The sequence below is a fragment of the Gekko japonicus genome, unplaced genomic scaffold (genome assembly GCF_001447785.1).
Source record: "Gekko japonicus isolate JY-2015 unplaced genomic scaffold, Gekko_japonicus_V1.1 scaffold3911, whole genome shotgun sequence".
Taxonomy (NCBI): domain Eukaryota; kingdom Metazoa; phylum Chordata; class Lepidosauria; order Squamata; family Gekkonidae; genus Gekko; species Gekko japonicus.
Window position 1 is genome coordinate 45,921 of NW_015160344.1, and position 23,882 is coordinate 69,802.

At 48.1% G+C, this 23,882-nt stretch overlaps 1 protein-coding gene across 1 annotated transcript in view; it reads left to right on the top strand.

Annotated features, from left to right (window-relative positions):
- Positions 1-23,882, top strand: part of TMEFF2 (transmembrane protein with EGF-like and two follistatin-like domains 2) — a 79,713-nt gene that overhangs the window by 43,311 nt on the left and 12,520 nt on the right. The window contains exon 5 of the mRNA XM_015417370.1: positions 23,573-23,696. Coding sequence (XP_015272856.1) covers positions 23,573-23,696 — 124 coding nt within the window. The remainder of the gene's footprint in view (positions 1-23,572; positions 23,697-23,882) is intronic.

The window sequence follows — 23,882 nt, forward strand, 5'->3', positions numbered from 1 at the left end:
CCCCCCCCCAAATGACCTCTGAATATAATAATGCGATGCTGTCGGTCCCGCTGGGAGTCTGAAGCTGCTGAAGCTGATTACACATTGGAGATTTGTGTCCGTTTCTGTACTGAATTGTGATTGTTCCCCGTGCATGTGAGTAAAAGTATGGAAACCACAGCAACTTAAAGAGAACACCCTGCTGAAGGATCAACTCTGAAACGTTGTAATCAAACATCCAGATACAGCGTCACATGATTATATTAGTTCTCCATTATTCTGTGGGTTTTTCTATTGTAGTGTATTATTACACAAGTTCTTCATTGTTTCCACTTATGTGGCTACTTTGTATTCGCTATTTTGTATTACCATTTCCCCCCGAAAATAAGACACTGTCTTATATTTATTTTTTCTCAAGAAGACACACTAGGGCTTATACCACAAATGCATATAAATCCTGCTAGGGCTTATTTTTGGGGTAGGTCTTATTTTCGGAGAAACAGGGTACATGTCCTTTAGCATTTGGGCAATTTGTAAGTAGCGAGTCTGTTTACTACACTTGTTTTTGCATTCTGTTATTGGATTGTTACACAAGAGTGTAGTGAATGCCATTGAATGATGTTAAAATAAATTATGCCTCAACAGACACATAAGAGCGACTCATAGGAGGAAGGAAGGAAGGGGGAGGCCAGATTGAATTGGATACCTGCTGCCTCAGCGGAAGAGCTCCGTCTCTCAGGCCCTGCGGAACTGTTGAAATTCTCGCAGGGCCCTAATTTCTGATGGGAGCTCTTTCCACCAGGCAGGGGCCAGGGCTGAAAAGGCCCTGGCCCTCGTTGATACAAGTCGGATATCCTTAGGGCCAGGGACCATGAGCAGATGTTGATTCAAAGAATGCAATGCCCTCCGGGGCTCATGTGGGGAGAGGCAGTCTCAAATATATGCAGGCCCCTGGCCACATAGGGCTTTAAAGGGCTTCAAGCTTTATAGGGCTTGAAACAAACTCACATTTCCCGAGATGACTAGATGACCTGCAAGGTCCCTTCCAACTCTACATTCTATGATTCTATGAGATACAGATGTTGACATTGCCTGATGCTAATGGCATTGCCGAGTATCATACTGCAATAATAAGAGTTCCTTACCCATGTAGACCTCTCTGCCTAGGCCTGGTTTATATGTCCGGATGTGCTTGCTTCGTCTCTGAGTGATACAAGAAAACTTTTCCCCCCCTTAAAGCTACGTTGAACATTCTGAATTTTCATTAGCGGACTGGCGCCGTCGGTACCCTCACACTCCAAAGCATACGGGCAGAGGTTATAACAAGGCCATCCGTTGCCTTCCGTACACATTTTCATCATTTCTGATAAGAGGGAAACAGTTTTGGGGGATCTATTATTTAAAACGCTATCGCTTTTTCTGCTTCCGTGGGATTTTATCTTTCTCAAATATGGTTGCAGCTAAAATAAGAAACCAGCCACCCAAAGAGATTTTTATCTTCTCCGCTCCAGGCATAGAACGTAAAACATCATCCGTCCCCCCTTTCATAATTACGGTTATTTCTAAGCACTGTCCAGTTTGCTAATAATGTAACCTCTTGAACGGAACACGGAGAACGGTAAAAGCAGAGAAATAGTCAAAGTAACCTTGTGGGTTTATCACCAGTCGAAACAGAGGACACTGGTGGAAAAGCTCATGCGGTTCAGGTGATAATGCTGCCAATGGTCTTCCAAACAGGGATGCCAGCCTCCAGGTGGGACCTGGGGACCTTCCAGAATTACAGCTCATTTTCCGATTACATAGATCAGTTCCCCTGGAGAAAAGGCTTGCTTTGGAGGGTGGCAGAGGTCATTTCGGGGGGGATCGCGAGGGATTGCAGTTCCCCTGGGTGAGGTACGGGGGGCGGGGCACATGACGAAGCCCCGCCCCCTGCTTCCGGCCGCCCCGCTTCCGGCCCTCATTCAGCCAGGAGGAGGCAGGAGAAGAGGGAGGGTAAGTTGCTTCCCCCCTGCCTCTCCCCACCCCTGCCTGCCTGGGGCCAGGGAGGGCCTTCGCGGGGCTTCCTCACACTCCCGCTGGCCTTGCAGGTCCACCGCCGGGCCCCTCATGGGGCTTGGCAGTGGAGCTATGACCCCTGGAGGGTGGAGTCTATGGCATTGTCTCCCGCTGGGGTCCCTGTCCTCCCCAGGCTCCATTCCCAAATATCCAGGAGTTTCCCAGAGTGGATTTGGCGACCCTTCCCCCATCCCCCTGCCAGTGGCCACAGGGGACCTGGCAACCCTACGTTCCAAACAATACCCTTCAAGGTTCCTGGTGGTCTAAAAATCAAGGCACAAATTTAATGTGAGCTTTTATTGGAGGAAAGTAAAGATCCATGGTGTCCTCGGCACAGGGTATCCCAAATCACTGAAGTCTGTTGGAAGTGCTCTTTCAGAGCTTTCAGTGCTGGTCTTTGAGAAATTGGGGAAGAACATAAGAGAAGCCAATGCTGGATCAGGCCAATGGCCCATTCAGGCCAATGGCCCATTCAGGCCAATGGCCCATCCAGTCCAACACTCTTGTCACACAATGGCCAAAAATACCAGGAGGAAGGCAGGATAAAACAGACAAGATAGAATTGTGCAGAAGTTATTTACATGAGACATGAAGTCAGGTTGGGGGAGCCTAAGAAATGTTGGCGTGAGTGACTCAGCACACCTGGACGTTGTGTGGGGCACTGCATCACTCTAAGTGTGTATAGATGTTATGCCTTTGAATGGGATGCCTCTCTTTGTCTTAACCTGAGAGCTGCCCTCTGACCCCTCCTTCTCTCTCCCTTTGTCCTCTCACTCACTGCACATGACCGTCCATGGAGACACATGTCTCTGCAGGTCCCTCCTGTAGGTACAATGGCCTCATACTACCACACACACGGTGCCAGACCATTTGGCCATTTGTGAAAGGGAAAGTACTCTTTAGATCAGGGTTCTTTCTCTTCTTTTGACCGCAACCTGAATGCAAACTGGATCTACTTGAAGAAATGTACCATAAGTTTACTTTTTCTTTTCTTTTTTTGCAATAGTAGAAAAAAGCCAGAGTCCAGCAGCACCTTAAAGACCAACCAAATTTGTGGCAGGGGATGAGCTTTCGTGAGTCACTGCTCACTTCCTCGGATACCATACCATAGATACTCTTGCTCTTTTCTACTGCTGCAGACAGACTAACACGGCTACCGATCTTGATTTTTTTGCAATATACTTCTTGGGAGATTTATTTATTGCACTCAGTATCACGCTTCTACGACTGGGCAAAACTCTGCTATATTAACCAAAAATCCCAATAAGAAGAAGGTTTCTCTTACGTACCTACTAAAGATCCCACCAATAGAAAGGCCATAAATATTATCTCTAACTACTACCTTCCGTGAGTTTGGGTCAGTAAAATATATCCCTCAGTTGGCCGCACCGTAGGTTGATACAACCACTGCAATCGATGCTGCTTGCAGTAAACAACCTGCATACTGTGCTAAGGACATGTCTTTGTTATTGATCAGTACAGCTCGCCCGCTCTTAAAAATGTCATTCCTCTGCTGGTATGAAATCCTCCGCGGACTTTAGGTCTCATGACCTTTGCTCCGGAGTAATTTTAAAAATGGTTAGGCCGTAAAAAAGAAATGATGTCGCAGCACAGAAAAGTTCAGGGAACAGCAAGAGACTTTGTAAGGGGGGGGAAATGATCTTTTAAAATACACGTCTTTTCAGAGGCGCTCCCTAAGTAGAGCAGAGCTCTCCCAAGAGACGCCCGCTTGGCTTTGGCGTGGTGATCCCAGCAAGCCTTGGGGTTAAGTGGAAATGGAGACTGGTTTCTGGCTGCGAAGTCTTTGCGGTTTTGAAACTGGCAGTGGCTTTTGACTTTTGTATGCCTTTCTAGCCATTCAACAAGCATGTCAGCCTCAGAGAGCCAGTTTGGTGTAGTGGTTAGGAGTGCGGACTCTAATCTGGGAGAACCAGGTTTGATTTCCCCACTCCTTCACATGCAGCTGCTGGTGTGACCTTGGGTCAGTCACAAGTTCCTTCAGAGCTGTTCATTGGTTCTGGTCTGACTTTCTGAGACAACAGACAACAACATGCCATCCTCTATATGGCAGCCCTTCAAGTCCTTGAAGATGGTTATCATATCCTCTCTCAGTTGTCTCATCTCGAGGCTAAACATACCGAGCTCCTTCAACCTTTCCTCATAGGACTTGGTCTCCAGACCCCTCACCAGCTTCCTTGCCCTCCTCTGGACATGTTCCAGCTTGTCTATATCCTTCTTAATTTTTGGTGCCCAAAATGGAACACAATACTCTAAGCAGAGCAGAGTAAAACGGTACCATCACTTTGCGTGATCTGGACACTATACTTCTGTTGATACAGCCCAAAATGGCATTTTCTTTTTAAGTTACCGCATCACACTGCCAACTCATGTTCAGTCCATGGTCTCCTAAGACCCCTAGATCCTTTTCGCACATACTACTGCCAAGACCAGTCTCCCCCATCCTATATTCATGCATTTGATTTTTTCCTACCTAAATGCAGAACTTTACATTTATCCGTTGAAATTCATTTTATTTGTTTCAGCCCAGTTTTCCATCCTGTCAAGATCATCCTTTATCCTGATTCTGTCTTCTACCGTATTTGCTACCCCTCCCAATTTAGTGTCGTCTGCAAATTTAATAAGCATTCTCTCTATTCCTTTACCCAAATAATTTATAGAGATGTTGAACAAAACAGGTCCCCGAGGCACTCCACTTGTCACTCCTCTCCAAGAGGATGAGGACCCATTCACAAGCACTCTTTGGGTGCCATCTGTCAACCAGTTACAGACCGACCTAACAGTAATAGGATCCAAACCACATTTTACCAACTTGTCGATAAGAATATTATGTGAAACTTTATCAAAAGTCTTCTCATCTTTACTTCCACTGAGAAGACATTGGTATGACATGTGTAGCAAAATAATACATATGGTTATCCTAAAATACACTGAGCCTCTTCAGATATTGCTTTGCACCATATTAGAAGGGATGCCAGCCTCCAGGTGGGACCTGGAGATCCCCCGGAATTACAGCTAATCTCCAGACTGCAGAGATCAGTTCCCCTGAAGCAAATGGATGCTTTGGAGGCAGGCCCGTAGCCAGGATTTTTAAAGTCAGGGGACATTTAAATTTCTTAGGGGGTGCTGGCTAATCGAATTAAAGGAATACCTGGCTCCTTCCCCACACCTGCTGCTGCTTAGGGGCCTTGGACTTTATGGGAAGTCAGAGGGGGCCTTGCCAGTACGTCTGGGGGCCTAGCCCCAAGATGCCCCACTGTAGCTACGTGCTCGTTTGGGGGGTAGACTCGATGGCATTGTGTCCCACTGAGGTCCCTGTCCTCCCCAGGCTCCATCCCCAAATCTCCAGGAGTTTCCCAACCTGGATCTGACAACCCTACCGCCTCATCCCCCACTGGTGACCAGCAGGGACCTGCAACCCCACATACTATGGTATCCACAATTAATAGCTATTTGGGTTTGGCTTGTCCAGAGCAATTAGTGGAAAGATACTCTGGCTAGCTCCCTTCAAGTTCATTCTTATAAGCTTCCTTTATTCAGCAACTTCTAAAGCGAAAGCTCGTGTTTATTTTATTGATCCATGCTGGGGTCATCTTGTTAGCAACAGTTTCTCCGAGGAGATACTGCCGATATTGATCAGAAACGTACAGAGAGCACCGTACGTATAGCTACAGACAGTGAAGATTACAGACAGGGTTGCCCATTAAAAAAAACACGCAAGAAATGCTTTAGTAGCGTTACCATCTCTCCGTTCTCCAGCCCAAACAGCAGATAATCAGACGGAGACTTTAGCTGTTTGTGGACATGGCGGAAAGGTACCGAAAAGTGTTCAAGTGTGATGCAGCAAATCAGGGAAGACACATGATGTGCCAGAAATGTCTGAGAAGCATCTGGGCGGCAAAAGAATGCATAAGTCAGTGCGGATAACACAGCAGGGCCCTGGTTCAGTCGTGCGCACGCACACCAGCCCAGGCCATCAGTGCAAAAGCCCTCCTTGAAAAAGGTCTCATTGATTGGTTCCACGACTCGTGGGAAGCTGGTAGGGTTGCCAGCCTCCAGGTGGGGCCTGGAGGTCTCCCACTGTTACAACCGATCTCCAGATGATCAAGATCAGTTCCCCTGGAGAAAATGGATGCTTCGGAGTGTGGGGTCTTCTATCCTACTAAGGTCCTTCCCCTAACCCCACCCCCAGGCTCCACGTCCCAACTCCCCAGAGAGCCAGTTCGGTGTCGTGGCTAGTCCAACACTCTTAATTGTACTCCACATGTTGGGCTAGCAGTGTGGAGGTCTAGGTTCAGTTGCCCCCTCTGCCGTGACTTTCGCTCAGTAACCTTAGGTAGGTCATTCTCTGTCAGCCTTACTTACCTCACAGGGTTGTTGTGAGGGGAAAGGGGAGGAGGGGAGAAACATGTCTGCTTCTTGGAGGACAGATAGGGTTAAAATTTAATAAATAAAAGAATAATGTAATCGAGAAAAGCTTCTGAGTGGCCTTGGGCCAATCACACTCTCTCAGCCTAACCAGGGTTGTTGTGAGGATAAAATTGAGGAGACTGGTGTAAGTCATTCTGGGTCTCCACTGGGGAGAAAGGCAGGTTATACATCTATCAGTGGTTACTAACTATGGTGACTGAGGGGAACATCCACATTCAGAGGCACTAATCCTCTGAATCCCAGAGCCAGGAGGGAACGTCAAGGGAAGGCCTCAGCCTCTCTGCCCTGTTGTTGGCCCTCCAGAGGAACTGGTTGGCCACTGTGTGAGACGGGATGCTGGACTGGATGGATGACTGGTGGGATCCAGCAGGGCTCTTCTGACTTTCTTAGAAATGAATTAAATTAAAGAACATGGCAATGTTGTGTGATGGTTCCCTGTGGCTCTCGTTGTCTGTCACACTTTGTTCCTTCAGCCTTCTCTATCAAGACATCTTCTCGACCACATCTCTGCCATAATTCTGCCACAGTATACCACCTTTCCACTGGTGTTAAGCCTTGGGCTTCAGTGTCATATAAAGAGACACAGCGACTTCAAATACAATGTTTTGAACTTCAGGGTTCTTCTGATGTTCTTAGGAAGGCCTCAGCCTCTGTGCCCTGTTGTTGGCCCTCCAGAGGAACTGGTTGGCCCCTCTGTGAGACAGGAGGCTGGACTAGATGGACCACTGGCCTGATCCAGCAGGGCTCTTCTGACGTTCTTATAAATGAATTAAATTAAAGAACATTGCAATGTTGTGTGACGGTTCCCTGTGGCTCTCGTTGTCTGTCACACTTTGTTCCTTCAGCCTTCTCTATCAAGACATCTTCTCGGCCACATCTCTACCATAATTCTGCCACAGTATACCACATTTCCACTGGTGTTAAGCCGTGGGCTTCAGTGTCATATAAAGAGACACAGCGACTTCAAATACAATGTTTTGAACTTCACGAACCTAGAACTTAGAATTCCACGGGCTCCTCTTGGCTGTCAGCACCATTCCACGCCCCTTTGCTATTCTTCTTCCTTCATCTCCCCCAAGTGTAAAAAAAGGCATTTCCTTCTCGTGCAAAGCCAAAGGCTTATCTCGTCCTTTTTTTCCAGAGCCCCTTTGTACCTCCGGGGTGAAAGAGGTTCATCCCTTTTCTTCCCCTGGGGAGAAGATATCCCAAGCAACATCATTAATCATGCGAGCCGTCTTCTGCAGCCCACGCCAGCAAAATGATCTTCCCTGCTCCACACATCAATATTCTTGACACTTGTCTCAAAAGTTAGGTCATGCATATCCATCTGCCATTAAAGAAGTGTCAGCGAAAAAGCAGCCCCTCGCTATTTTTAGGGTCATGTCAAAAAAGTTCATCAACGTTTCTGTCAGCCGATCCCATTTGTCAAGCGGGATGCTATCTGTGGACACCCTCACTGGCCAGCCTATTCTCTCCGGGGTCGTCTGACCCCCACCCCACCCCCCACAATTCTTTTATAAAACAAGCTTGTTGTATAAAAGAATCATGGGTGGGTGGGGGTTGGACGACCCCGGAGAGAATAGCGAAGGCCAGTGAGGGTATCAGGAGATAGCCCCCACGTGACGAATCTTTGGATAAGAGGTTTGATATTTTGTTCGATCAATGGGTTCAGAATACTTTCTTTGCTGGATGTTCATCGAGCATTTCTGATTTCCTGACCTGGGAATGCGTGTTTTGTTGCCGGACCCCGGGGGAACAGGCAGCATGATTTTGAGAGAGTTTTGTCACTGCTTCACACCAGTTGTAGACTGTATTTTGATCTCCATCCACGTGGCTCTCCTGTGCGCCTGAACTTTTCCTGGGTTGGTGTGGACCACAGGAGTAGGCTTCAACAACTGAACTGAAGCATGTACACAAATCTCTTGCTTGCATGGGCTGCCCTGTTCGTTTGGGTGAGAGGAGAAAGTTGACTGGTGCTTCGTCTGTGGAAATGAATGGGGAAGAAACTGCAGGTGAGAACCTACCATGGGTTCATGGTAGCTCCCACATCTGCAATAAAGGACAGAGGATTGTAGATGTCTGACCTCTGTGATATTTCTAATTTCGTGGTTTGTGGTATATACTTTTGTGCATCTGTAGCAGGATAAGCCACATAAGAAAATAAGAAGAGTCCTGCTGGATCAGACCAGTCGTCCATGTAGTCCAGCATCCCATCCCACACAGTGGCCAACCAGTTCCTCTGGAGGGCCAACAACAGGGCATGGAGGCCGAGGCCTTCCCCTGCTGTTGCCTCCTGGCTCTGGGATTCAGAGGATTAGTCCCTCTGAATGTGGAGGTTTCCCTCAGTCACCATAGAGCCAGTTTGGCGTAGTAGTTAAGTGCGCAGACTCTAATCTGGGAGAACCAGGTTTGATTCCCCACTCGCAGCTTCTGGATGAGCTTGGGCAAGCCGTAGTTCACTCAGAGCTGTTCTCTCAAGGAGAGCTCTCTCAGCCCCACCCACCTCACAGGGTGTCTGTTGTGGGGAGGGGAAGGGAAAGGAGTTTGTAAGCCGCTCTGAGACTCCAAGTGAAGGGCGGGGTATAAATCCAATCTCCTCCTCCTCTCCTCTCCTCTTCTCCCCCTCCTCCATCTCCTCTAGGGTTGCCAAGTGACTTACTGTTAAAAGCGGGGGAGAGCTGGTCTCTGGCTGGGACATTCACACGCGCGCAAAGTGCGCATGCACCGCAATGATGTCACCCGGAAGTGATGTCATCACATTGGGCACGCCACCGGCTGATGCTCTAGCAATCAGCCTGGAAACTCTATGGTACCATAGAGTTTTCAGGCTGATTGCTAGAGCATCAGCTGGCGACGTGCCTGTTGTACACTTCTGTCTTACATGCCCAATGTGATGATGTCACTTTTGGGTGACATCATTGCGCCGGGCACGTCAGCCCAAACCGGGCACATTGGGGGGCGGGGTTCCCCCCGCCGGCCTTTTCCAGACTGGCAGATTGGGGACCCTCACCCTCCTGGGGGACCTGGCAGCCCTAATCTCCTCTTGGGGTCCCTTCCAGCTCCATGTTTCTGTGTCTACAAATTTGCTGCAAGAGTTGAAACCTTGTTAAGTCCCATTCAGGTTCAACTGGAGAGAGGCTTGCCTCCCCCATTGGCAGAGGTCATTTCGGGGGGGAACGCGGGGGATCGCAATTCCCCCGGGTGAGGTGCGGGGGGCGGGGCACATGACGAAGCCCTGCCCCCTGCTTCTGGCCGCCCCACTTCCGGCCCTCATTCAGCCAGGAGGAGGCAGGAGAAGAGGGAGGGTAAGTTGCTTCCTCCCCGCCTCTCCCCACCCCTGCCTTTCTGGGGCCAGGGAGGGCCTTGGCGGGGCTTCCTCACACTCCCGCCGGCCTTGCAGGTCCACCGCCGGGCCCCTGATGTCAGGGGGTGTGGCATATGCTAATGAGTTATGCTAATGAGTTCCCCTAGCTCTTTTTCTACGAAATGACCCCTGCCCATTGGAATTAATGGGACTGAAAAGTACCCTGCTTCAACTGGATTGTGTTAGTAAATTTCGTGGGGGGAGGACAAATGAAATCAAGACATCTGCCCAGACTTAAGTTATGCCAAGATACCATGTTGTTCTATCTCCCCGCCTTGGAGAGAAGGAACAAATTTGATGGTCCTGTCCAGTTTCTTAATGTTGTGCCGTGGGGTTGATAGCCCTGGATTGGGAAATACTTTGAGATTTGGGGGGTGGAGTCTGGGGAGGGTATAGTTTCGGGGAGGGGAGGGACCTCAGCAGGGTATAACGCCATCCAGTCCACCTTCCAAAGAAGCCATTTTCTCCAGGGGAACTGATCTCTGTTGTCCGGAGATCAGTTGTAATAGTGGGAGATCACCACGTGGAGCTTGGCAACTCTATTTCTGCCGACATACTGGAAAACAGCCGACGGTCAAACAAGAAGGAATGGGAACGGAAGAATGACTCCTGCCCTCTTTGAGGGCAACAACCTAGCCGGTTCCAGAAAAATAAATCCCTGTCTCCTTGATGGTTATTAAAATGACCTTGACCCTCCGCCTTTCTCTGGCCATCCACAAAGGTTCTACTCTGGTGCTTCAAAGCCGATTTGTAAATATTGATTGATGTCGCAGATCGCCACAATCCATTTTGTACGAAATCCTCAGGTCATGCAGTTTTCGGGCCGGGCTCGGCATCGACGGCGCAGTCATCAATCAAAATGACAGGGCTGTCTGGCCACCGCGGACAGCCGTAACATCAGCGCGGTTACCAGGACTTTAAATTTAAGCATATTATTATGACGGTGCAATTTGATTACTGTTATTTTCTGTAGGGCGCTGCTTGGAGAGCCTTGCTTTTTTTTTTTTTGCAGGCATTGTCAGGGTTTACTGGAGGAAAAAGGGGTGGAGGGGGAGAGAGATGGAACCTTCATATGCAAATGTATGGCATTTGAAAATGTCATATAGATGCATCTACATATAAATAAGCTGTTTTCCAAATTCGGGCGGCAGCCAGACGGGGTGTTTTTGATACAGAAATTAGATAATGCCGTGAAGAGAGTTAAACCAGCGGGATATTGTCGAGACACCGTTGTGGAACTTTATTTCCTTAACCTAACCAAGTTAGCAACGACCGAGGAGTGATTATACACAAAGCTGGGGAAATGCTAGGACAGAGATGTTAAAGCCGGGCGAGAATTCCATTTGTGTTTTGTACATGTGCAGCCGCATTGTCGGAATGGGATCCTTGGGAACCGTCTCTCCTTAAGTCACCACAGCAGAAATCAATTTAAGGTTACACATACAGTGTAAGAATCAATTCTCACAGTAGCTTTTTCTCTGTCTGAGATAACTCATGCGAGGCATTCCCACGTTGCCCGGAACTGCGTTCAGAACTCCGGCAAGATCCCGTCAAATCTGCCCTCAAAATCTGCCCTCTTTTGGGAAGCCTTTGCCCTCCAAAAAACAAAAAACCCTGAGTCCCTTTTCTCGATTGCAGCTAAACTTATCCAAAATGAAAGCATAGTTTCCAGGGCTCTTTTTGTAGAAAAAGCCCAGCAGGCACTCATTAGCCTAATAGGCCACACCCAACAACAGGAACTCATTAGCATATTGGGCCACACCCCTGACAGCACAGCTCATTAGCACATTAGGCCGCACCCCCATGTTACCAGAAGTGTGGTCATCCAGCCAAACCCACCTTTTGCTTCTTATTCTGTTGACCTTGTTTGTGGTCCAAGCCCAGGGCGTTTTTGTAGCAGGAACTCCTTTGCATGTTAGGCCACACACCCCTAATGAGTTCCTGCTGGGCGTGGCCAACTTGAGAGCCAACCGGAACTCCGTTCCTGTGTGTTCCTGGTTTTCCCAGTGTATTCCTCCCTCCGCTTCTCCACACCATCCGCATTTTCCACCATGCCTCCTTCGACAGAGGTGGGTGCCCCCTACCCATCTAAGGGTAGGCACCCATTCGTCTACTCGCATTTTTTTATGTTAATTAGCTTTCGACCCGCTTTGTTCATACTAAGGAGTTCTTCAATTTCTCCTTTCATGTCACTCCCCTCTCTCTCTAGAGGGGACCAGTAGGGAGCGTTCTCTAGCCCCAATTTTCCTCAAAGCTGGTGGCTTGGCTTTTTCACTCAGCTTCATTGGTTCCTTCTCCCTCCTGAGCTCTCGGGGCTCACTCACTCACTCTCAACTGTCAACTCCCTTTTTTCAAACTCCCTGAGAATTCCGAATGACCTGCCCCCGCCACTCTTAGTCATGTGCCCTAGCAGCTCGCTTGCTTTCCTGCTGCTTACCTACAAGCCTTATAGTCTGTCACAGCTACCTTGCCCTGCACAGCCATCCTCGGTGGTCTCCCATCGAAGTACGGACCCTGCTTAGCTTCTGAGATCTGACAAGACGAAAAGGCTATATCATGCCACCTTCTCTCCCAATTGTTTTTCTTTAATAGTACCTGTTTTCTCGCATGCATGTATAGTGGGAGACCACTGCCTGTTCAAGGCTTCCCATGTTCCAAGCAACAAGGCAGAATTCACACGTTTTCAAACAAAACTGTGGCTTATGGGGAATGACCTATGGTGTGAAGCACCTTCTCAGTGTCGAAAGAACTTAATGTCCATGCTAGGACCAAAACGAGGCACAAGGAACAGTTTTCATCTCCCACTGTGGGTGTTTTATTAGAACTACATTTTTAACTCAAAATGAATTGCAGGACAAGTTGGAAGCTGCGCCAGTCTGAAATGTAGTGATCTTTCATTTATAATCAATTCACCATTTCAGAAGGCTGCCCGAAGGCGTTCTGAGCAAGGGCCATTCAAAGCGTTCCATACCCCCTGCTCTTCAGTTCTCAGAAACCAGGGACAGAGCAGCCTCTCTTTCGATAAGGAGAAGTACTTTGCACTCCTTAGAAACCTGTTTTAAACCTTAAAACACAGAGACATGTCCTTACAAGTGCAGATAAGGATATTCTGATATGAAAATGTCTGTTCCACACATTAGAATGGTCTTAGAAGATGGGGAATGAAGGTATGATCATAAAGGTATGATAATAAAAAATTTTAAAAAATTAATTAAACATTTAAAATAAAATAAAGGGTAAAAAAAAAAAGACAAGGAATCCATACAGGGTTTAAAAGAGTAGAGCTCTCCTGAAAACATAATTATATGCAATCACGATCTTTAGGAAAATTGGAAAGGAATGCTTTGTTTAGTGTGCCACTTCGTACCAGAATGAGCAGCTGGCATTACATTGAAAAACATTTAAAATGAGCAAAGTTTTAAAAGAATAAAGGAGATATTTGTTGATGCAATATGGTAGGGTTGCCATAGCAGGAAGCGTCCCGCTGATCATACAGTGGTATGTCACTCCTGGGTACAATTCTGTGGTGTCACCACAGAGCTTCCAGTGATTCCTACAACTACCCCATTGTGACTTCCAGTTTGCATATGCCCCCATTTATTGGGATATTTGGTTAATATAGCAGAATGGCACAGCAGAAGTGTGCTGGGCTCATAACCCTATTGGGACATTGGGTTAATCTAGCAGAGTTTTCCCAGTCATACATGCATGATACTGAGTGCAGAAAATAAATCTCCCAAGAAGTATATTGCGAAACAGGAAAACTTACATTTATTCAGGTTGCAGTCATTTATTCATTCAGGCTGCAGTCGAAAGCAAAGAGAGAAGCCTAATCTAAAGAGTACTTTCCCTGTCGCAAATGGCCAGCTTGTCCAGCATCATGTGTGTGGGAGTATGCGGGCATTATCTCTACAGGAGGGACCTGCAGAAGCATGCTTCTCCATGGAAGGCCATGTGAAAAGAGGGAGAGGACAAAGGGAGAGAGAAAGGAGTCAGAGGGAAGCTCCCAGGTTAAGACAAAGAGAGGCTTCCCATTCAAGGAGATAACACCTGTACACCCTTAGAGTAATGTAGCACACCCCCAGTGTCCTGGCATCCCATTCAAGGAGATAACACCTATGCACCCTTAGAGTGATGTAGCGCACATCCTGTGTCCAGGCATCCCATTCAGGGAGATAACACCTATACACCATTAGAGTAATGTAGCACACACCCTGTGTCCAGGCATCCCATTCAAGGAAACACCTATGCACCCTTAGAGTGATGTATCGCACACCCTGTGTCCAGGCATCCCATTCAAGGAGATAACACCTATACACCCTTAGAGTAATGTAGCACACACCCTGTGTCCAGGCATCCCATTCAAGGAGATAACACCTATGCATCCTTAGAGTGATGTAGTGCACTTCCAGTGTCCAGGCATCCCATTCAAGGAGATAACACCTATGCATCCTTAGAGTGATGTAGTGCACTCCCAGTGTCCAGACATCCCATTCAAGGAGATAACACCTGTACACCCTTAGAGTGATGTAGCACACTCCCAGTGTCCAGGCATGTTGAGATGCTCCGTTCAGCACCCATGTCCCCACCCTGCAACCCTCCCACTAGTTGCGCGGCTCTGCCTGTGTTCTTTGGAACTCCACTGTGACATGATGTGGTTTGGGACAAAAGTGTAATTGGGTTTGGGGAAAAGTCTGAAACAGAGCTGTAAGTAGTTAATTTCATTCCTGAGGCAAGAATATAGAATTGCACCCCCTATATAATGTATGGACAGTGGTTGCCACCTAGTGGTTTAGTTTCGCCATTGTTGGGGAATCTCACTGGGCGTGTCTGAGCAGGGGGCAGAAATGCTACCTCTAAGCCGTGGAGTCTTGTGAGCAAAAACTCTACTTTGAGAGCTACTGGCATTAAAGGTGTGAGCGAGCGATTGACCTACAGCATAAATTAGTTTGCTCTGGAGCCCTCCTCCCTGAGCTAAGACAAAAATATGTGAGCCAGAGACTAAAAAACGATGAGCTAGCTCACACCAACTCAGCTTAGAGGGAACACGTTGTTCCTGTTTTTCCCCTGGGCTGTTGTAAAATGAAGGTCTGTTGGAGGCCTTATGATGTACACCTGAAATAAATACAGTTATACGACTCTGCTTGGCTCGTTTCGACCTCCTTTTTTTACACCCTATGCTATTTTTGTAGTTATTTTGGTAGAACGGTAAATACAAAGATAACCAGAGTAATGGCACAAGGTTTATTTCAGTCATGGTATACTTTTACTGCGCCCCTCAGCTTTGTGCGCCTGAGGCAAATACCACCCTTGCCTAGCCTTGTTACTGCTGTGATTGGAAATACTCAGCAAAGATGCTACCATTGATGTCCATATTGATCCTAGAAGATAATAATATCCTCTTTTTTTTAGTGTCCGTCCTCTTTTGGGCTCTTTTTGAAAAACTGATGAAAATATCCTCTTTGTGGGGTTGGAAGGTTAGGAATGTTCCTCGATAGTAGCGATTACCACAGCTTAAACGGCAGGGGTATTTAAAATGAGCCTTGTCCTAGGGATCACTTGTTTGAAGTAGTCAGTCAAGAAATATGTCACCCAGGAAGTGACATCATCACACCAGTGACGTCCAGGTAATGCTCTGGTATTCAGGCAAAAACTCGATGGTAGAAGCCTTGCAACCTCTCCTCTAGGGTTGCCAGCTCCGGGTTGGGAAATACCTGGTGATTTGGTAGGTGGAGCCTGAGGAGGGCGGGGTTTGGGAGGGGAGGGACTTCAGTGGGGTATAATGCCATGGAATTCACCTTCCAAAGCAGCCATTTTCTCCAGGTGAACTGATCTTTGGCACCCGGAGATCAGTTGTAATCATAGAATCATAGAATGTTAAGAGTTGGAAGGGACCTTGCAGGTCACCTAGTCCAACCCCCTGCACTCTGCAGGAGCAGAGCCGAAAGAGAGCCCTACAACAGACCCGGAAGATGGTCGTCCAGCCTCCGCTTGAAAACGTCCAGCAAAGGAGCCTCCACCACCTCCCGAGGCAGTCTGTTCCACTGCTCAACCGCTCTGACAGTCAGGACGTTTCTCCTGATATTTAGCAGGAGATCTCCAGCCACCACCTGGAGGTTGGCAATCATAATCTCATCACTTCGGTACAGTACTCCCAGTGTCTCTGCTGAACATACAGCCTCGCTCCATTGAAATGTATCCTCTTCCAAGGGGAAAGCGGCCTTTGAGGGCCATTTCCCATAGTGGAAGTCATTACACGGAGATGTCGTAGACCTCAACAGAGGAGCTCTTTATGTGTGAAGTTTGCACTTCATCTCCCTATCGAGCAACCAGTTCACTGGGTCTTTGGCAAGCTCCACCACAGAGCAGTGTTCCCTCTAAGCTGAGTTAGTGTGAGCCAGCTCACAGATTTTTAGCCTCCGGCTCACACATTTTTGTCTTAGCTCAGGAAGGAGGGCTCTGGAGCAAACTAATTAATACAGTAGCCAAATCGCTTGCTCACAACTTTAATACCAGTAGCTCACAGAGTAGAATTTTTGCTCACAAGACTCCACAGCTTAGAGGGAACATTGCCACAGAGGTGCCAAACCCGTAACTTTCCCTCTCCCCTGCTCCTTGCAGAAAGTTAATAAGCCAAGCCTGACTAGAGGTGATTTTTCCAGATCCCAGCGCAAGAGAGTTGCTAATGTGCCAAAAATGACACGACTCAGATAAAGCTGTTTTCACAGTCCTCTGCATTTTGTCACCGGGCTTCGAGACTTTCTGCCTCGGTTCCATTTAGATTTGGTTCCAGCGGAGGGAAGCCCGTGCAGGTGCACACCCAGCAAAGCTAAAATCGTTCTTTCCTGTCTTAATAAAAATGTTGGCGCCTTTACCTGGATGGCCCAGGCTAGCCCGATCTTGTCAGATCTTGGAAGCTAAGCAGGGTCGAGCCTGGTTAGTAATTCGATGGGAGACCACCAAGGAAATCCAAGGTTGCTACACAGAGGCAAGGAATAGTGAACCACCTCTGTAATTGCCTTGCCTTGAAAACCCCATGGGATTGCCACAAATCGCCTGCAACTTGATGGCACTTTTACACACATAGTAAAGGTAAAGGTTCCCTTGCTCGAAAGCCAGTCGAGTCCGACTCTAGGGTTGTGGCGCTCATCTCCGTTTCAAAGCCGAAGAGCCAGCGCTGTCCGAAGACGTTTCCGTGGTCATGTGGCCGGCATGACTAAACACCAAGGCGCGCGGAACGCTGTTCCCTTCCCACCGAAGTGGTACCTGTTTATCTACTTGCAATTTCTTGCTTTCGAACTGCTAGGTTGGCATGAGCTGGAACTAGAGACGGGAGCTCACTCTGTCATGCAGCAACCCGGGTCTCGAATTGCTGAACTACCGACCTTCCACAGCCTGCAGTTCAGCATCACTTGAGCCACTGGAGCTTTTTTGTACACGCATACACACGGACAAAAACATTGGAGAGTTTGGTATTGGAGGCCAAGCTGTTTGGTATGATGGAGCCACAGTTTGGTTCATGCTGAACTCCTAATCTGTAGTAGGATTGCTAGGTCCCCCCCGGCCACCAGCAGTGGATGGGTGGGAAAGGTTGATCCAGTTCCACGATGGGGAACTCCTAGAGATTTGGGGGGTGGAGCCCGGGGAGGACAGGGACCTCAGTGGGGTACAGTGCCATAGAGTCCACCCTCCAGAACTTCCATTTCCTCCAAGGGAGCTGATCTCTGTAGTCTGGAGATGAGCTGTAATTCCAGGGGATCTCCAGGTCCCACCTGGAAGCTGGCATCCCTGATCTGTAGCATTGCTGTTGACGTAATTACAAAACGTTGCCAGAGGAAAAGAAGTCTGACTTTCGCTTTCCAGGAGAAAACGGTGGCACCCTAAGGACTAATGCCTTTTGTGAGTTAGAGTTCACTTCCTCAGATACAACTGAAAGAAAGACAATCGTTCACCGCATTTTGAGGAAGCTGCAGAAGGCAAAGGGGGAAGGTGGATGAACTGAACAAAGAGAGGCCTAGTGTCAGAAATCAGTTCTGCTCTTTGCAGATGGTGTAGCAACAGTCCTTATTCTCCTTATATAACAGTTGGTCACACAGGGTTACGAGCTCTGGGTTGGGAAATACCTGGAGATTTTGGGGGTGGATCCAGGAGAGGGCGGAGTTTAGGGAGGGGAGGGACCTCAGCATGGTACAATGCCATATAATTCACCCTCTGTGGCCCTGTACCCTACTGAAGAAGAAGAAGAGAAGAGATTGGATTTATACCCCGCCCTTCACTTGGAGTCTCAGAGCGGCTGACAAACTCCTTTCCCTTCCCCTCCCCACAACAGACACCCTGTGAGGTCGGTGGGGCTGAGAGAGCTCTTTCGAGGACTGCTCTTTCAAGGACAGCTCTTATCAGAACTACGGCTTGCCCAAGGTCATCCAGCAGCTGCAAGTGGAGAAGTGGGGAATCAAACCCAGTTCTCCCGGATTAGAGTCTGCGCACTTAACCACTACACCAAACTGGCTCCCTGTCCTCCCCCAGCTCCGTCCGTAAATCTCCAGGAATTTCCCCACCTAGATGTGGCAACCTTACCCCCCATTCCCCTCTGTTGTCCGGGGGTGGGGGGACGAGACAGACCTGGCAGCCCTACATGGAATGCCTGTCGAGAGGAACAGGATTGCTCTGGCCCGCTCCGGCCTGGACATCCATACGCACAGCCAAACATCTGCACTGTCCTCCGTACGGTCCAAGATGCTGCTTTGCCAGATCACATGTGCCGTTTTTGAATGACTGATCTGAACTAATGTGCCAGTCCGAGTCCCTGGGACTGTGCTCATCTTTATGAGTTGTTTTGGTCAATGTTTGCTCCAAATCACCGAGCCCTCAGGCTAGCGGTAGTTAAAGCAGAAATATTGCTGTGCCCCACGGGACTAAATGAGATCATCTGGGTCAACGCCGCGTCCTTTGACGTTCCCCGATCAGGGCTAAAGAATGCCGTCCTTCTCTTCCCTGCTTTAGAGCGATATATGGCCTGAAGCGTTGGTTCTATGTGTGTCATTTGAAGTTTTGATCCCTCCCCGTGGTCCAGCAGCGTCTCCGCGCAGATCGTGAAGTCACCGTGAAAACAATATCGCATTTAATAATTCAAACTGAAGCCCGTTTTTTTCTTTTCGTTTTTAAAGAAAGCAGGAACTTTACGGCAGATGAAGCAGATTAAAATTATACAGATATTAATTCTCGCTGGTAACACTTCTTTGTGGTAAACAGAGTTTGAGATTAGGACAGGCGTTGTTTCCCTGAGAAAAAAGCAGCATAGCCAAAGGGGACATGTGACCAGGAAGGGAAGGAAGCGGATTGGTGGAGCCCTGGTACACGGTTTGGTGTACAAAGAGGCAATTCTCACTGAAATAATCTGGTACAAAGCTTTACTGCAGGGGTGTCGAGCTCATTTGTTATGAGGGCCGGATCAGACATAAACGAGACCTTGTCGGGCCACGTGCGTCATAAAATGTAATGCCAGGTAGCAGAGATATAAACTTTATAAAGAATGCAAACACAAAGGGTTTTTTTTTAACTTAAAATAGGAACATGCCTGAAACAGCACTTTTGCAATATTTTGGCCCCATTCACACGCCGAATTTGCTGCGTGAGAGCCATGAATGTCGGGCGGATTTTCCGGGTATGATCACACCGCAACATCTGGCAGGCATAGCACACCCGTGGCCAACGCGAAAATGCACGGTTAAAAAATACCTGCACAGAAGTACTGGCAAATGGTTTGCCACGGGCTGCTGGTGGATTCTGTCCATGTGATTGCGCCAGCGCAGCTGTTCCCTTCCCACAGAAGTGGTACCTCTTTATCTACTTATAATTTCTTGCTTTCGAACTGCTAGTTTGGCAGGAGCTGGAACTAGAGATTGGAGCTCACTTCGTCATGCGGCACACTCGGGTCTCGAACTGCTGAACTACCGGCCTTCCACAGCCTGCAGTTCAGCATCTTAACCACTTGAGCCACAGCTCAGTTACTGACTGTTTCATTCCTGGGCCTCACAGACATCAGTACTAAAATGTACTTCTCAAGGGCTAGAACATTTTTCCTAACCCTATCTGCTTAAGGTTTTACAATTTCCTTTGGGTGGAGGCTAGGGTTACCTTTCCACTCTATTCTGCTATGGTCAGGCCTCACCTGGAGACCTGTGTCCAGTTTTGGGCACCACATTTTAGGAAGGATGTTGACAAGCTCGAGCGTGTCCAGAAGAGGGCATCCGGGATGGTGAGAGGGTTGGAAGCCAAGCCTTATGAGGAGAGGCTGAAAGAGTTGGGTATCTTTAGCCTGGGAAAGAGAAGGCTTAGAGGGGACAGGATTGCAGTCTTCAAGTATTTGAAGGGCTGTCATGTAGAAGATGAAGCAGATCTATTCTCTCTTGCTCCGGATTGCAAGACTAGATCTAATGGGTGGAAATTACAAGGGAGTCAATACCGGCTAAATATCAGGAGAAACTCCCTAACTGTAAGAGTGGTTGAGCAGTGGAACAGACTGCCTTGGGAGGTTGTGGAGGCTCCTTCATTGGACGTTTTCAAGCGGAGGCTGGACAACCATCTTTCGGGTATGTTGTAGGGCTCTCTTTCGGCTATGCTTCTGCAGAGTGCAGGGGGTTGGACTAGATGACCTGCAAGGTCCCTTCCAACTCGAACGTTCTATGATTCTATGATTCAGCTCCCTCCCCCACAATCTTTGTAGAGGAGGAGGAGATTGGATTTATACCCTGCCCTTCACTACCCAAAGGAGTCTCAGAGCGGCTTGCAATCTCTTTTCCCTTCCCCTCCCCACAACAGACACCCTGTGACACCCAGTGGGGCTGAGAGAGCTTTTTTGAAAACAGCTCTTGAGAGAACAGCTCTGGGAAAAACTTGTGACTGACCCAAGGTCACACCAGCAGCTGCATGTGGGGGCGTGGGGAATCAAACCCAGTTCTCCCAGATTAGCGTCCGTGCTCCTATTCACGACACCAAACTGGCTGTCCTAGAGACCGCGCTCCTAACCACTGCACTGAAGCTGAAAATGCAAGGCATCGCAGAACTAGATCACAAGTTACCGACACCGTGCAGAGCCCATAAAAATGACTTCTGTGTGGCAGTCTGTCACCTCCAGGGGTGTAGCGTCTAGCGTTGGCTGGTTATCATTTTGTTGCATAGCCCAGTTACAGAGATTCATGCCAGCATCACGCGCTTCTTGGAAGTAAACATCGCAGACAGCTGTGTTGGTCTGTGAGCCAGAACTCCAAAACCAACAGCAGAGCAATGTCTTTTATTCGGGCCAGCAATTACACTGGCATTGCCAGAAGGGTCGCCGAACACTGAGGGTTGCCAACTTCCAAGTGAGGGGTGGAGATCAAGAAATGATAAATTCTGCCTTGGGTAAGAGTTATTCTAAGGAAGGATCGCTTCTGCATTGGGTAAGAGTTATTTGTGTGACCACTATTGACATTTTTTATATTGAATTTTGCTTACAATGTCATGAGTGCAGTTACTTGCAACCGCTCCCTCTAAGCTGTGGAGTCTTGTGAGCTAAAATTCTACTTTGTGAGCTCCTGGCATGAAAATATGTGAGTGAGCGATTTGGTTCTTGCACAGATTAGTTTGCTCTGGAGCCATCCTCCCTGAGCTAAGACAAAAATGTGTGAGCCGGAGTCTAGAAAACTGTGAGCTAGCTCACACTAACTCAGCTTAGAGAAAACACTGGTTACTGGTATGCTGATGGTATTATTGTTAGATCGCTGCTAACAAAGATCCGGAGAGTGATTTCAGCAAAGTGAATCAGCTTTATTGAAGTAACGAAAAAGCACTTAAACGCATTCATAACCAGAACAGTTTAACATTGGGAGCTAGGCTCCTTTTAAACGCTCCCAGGCTAATATAGCCACGCCTATTTACAATTAACAACCAATGAGGTTGTGCGGATAAGGACCAATGAGAGTTCTTCCTGCTCGGGGACTTAGTCCTTCTCTGATTGGTCGCTGTTGTGGAGCAACCAATAGCGTGTGAGTGTGAAGGAGCCTTCGTCGGGCTCGAAGCGTAACATAGGAGGTGAATGCGGTGATTCATGTAAGCCACTTCAATACGTTACAGTTATGTTATTGTACTTATGAAGGGATCACTGAGGATTGCTGCATTTGAATATGCTTTATGGACGTGTTCCCTCTAAGCTGAGTTAGTGTGAGCCAGCTCATGGTTTTTTAGCCTCCAGCTCACACATTTTTGTCCTAGCTCAGGAAGGAGGGCTCCAGAGCAAACTAATTTATGCAGCAGCCAAATCGCTCGCTCGCTCACCACTTTAATGCCAGCAGCTCACAAAGTAGAATTTTTGCTCACAAACTCCACAACTTAGAGGGAACAATCCAGCACGATTCGTGGGGGGGGGGTTATTGAAACGGATTTAGAACCGGGGAGTCAACTGGCAGAGACACGACGACATCCTTACAGATCAAGGACCTTTTTGAATATATTACAAATGGTTTGTGGGAAAACTCCACCTGTGAATTTCTACCTGTGATCAACTTCACCAGTGAATTTCTACCTGTTGTTTGTGGGAAATTCGTTCTGAGTACTTTCTATGTCTTACTATTATTAAATGCATTGATCATTGGTGTTAAAATTTGGGCACGTGCCTTTCCCCTCCCCTTGTTTTCATATATTGCTGCGCCACTGCCTTTCATCTTGTATCCCCTGGATGAAACGGCCGCTTTGGTCTTATATGCCTGTTGAACATCCTTCCCTCCCCAGACTCTTCCAGCTTGGTGTCGTGGTTAGGAGCGTGGACTCTAATCTGGGAAAACCGGGTTTGATGCCCCACTCCTCCACTTGCAGCTGCTGGATGACCTTGGGCAAGCCGTAGTTCTGACAAGAGCTGTCCTTGAAAAAGAGCAGCTTCTGTCAGAGCTCTCTCAGCCCCACCGACCTCACAGGGTGTCTGTTGTGGGGAGGGGAAGGGAGAGGAGTTTGTAAGCCGCTCAGAGACACCTTTGGGTAGTGAAGGGCGGGGTATAAATCCAATCTTCTTCGTCTTGGTCCAGTATTCACTTATTGGTTATCATATTGTTATGTGTACCTCAATACTGTTTGACTTCTGAAGAAGGCCCCGATAGGGCGGAAGCACGTCTGGTCGTGTGTATTGGCCCTGGTGTTCAGGCCACTTGGACATTTCAATGAGGCTTTCATTGGGCCCGTATATGTTTTGAATTGTCTAATAAATGCATGTATTTTCGTATATTATAAGTTTCAACTAGGTTTTGAATACTGGCCCTTTCGCAGGCTTCTTTCTCACCCTTATGGTGCTTGATTCCAGTTTTTGGGTAAGGGGCCCATCGAGCGGGCAAACCCCCCACCCCCGGGGGACCTGGCAACCCTAGTACCAGCCAAGGTTTCCAGCTCTGGGTTGGAAAACATCTGGAGATTTCGAGGTGGAGCCTGGGGAGGACAGGGACCTCCGTGGGGCGCAATGCCACAGAGTCCACCCTCCAAAGCGTCCATTTTTGCAGGGGGAACTGATCTCTGTCATCTGGAGATGAGCTGTAATTCAGGGGGAATCCTCAGGTCCCACCTGGAGACTGGCACCCCTAACACAGAGTCCACCGGAGTGATAAGGCAGGAGCTTATTCTCTGTGTGTGTATATTTGTTTTCCCCTTTCTTCACCTTGTGAAACATTTGCATGCTGACTTTCTTTTCACCTTTCCTTCCAGAGAACGCGAACAAATTGGAGGAGAGCGCCCGGGGGATCTACACTCCTTGTCCAGAACATTTTAGCGGCTTCTGTAGGCACGGGAAATGCGAACACTCTGCTAATATGCTGGAGCCATCTTGCAGGTAACACTTCCCCAAGCCGGGCGGGTGAAGATAAGCTGAACCGACAGACTTGCTAATATACGTTATCTTGATGCAGCATGGAAAATAATCATTGCCGAGACGCCTTCCACTCCGGGTCTAAATTATGTAGGGAGGCACCTAAAGCGTACGTAGTAGAACCGCACTGAATTATGCAGCAGCTTTAAA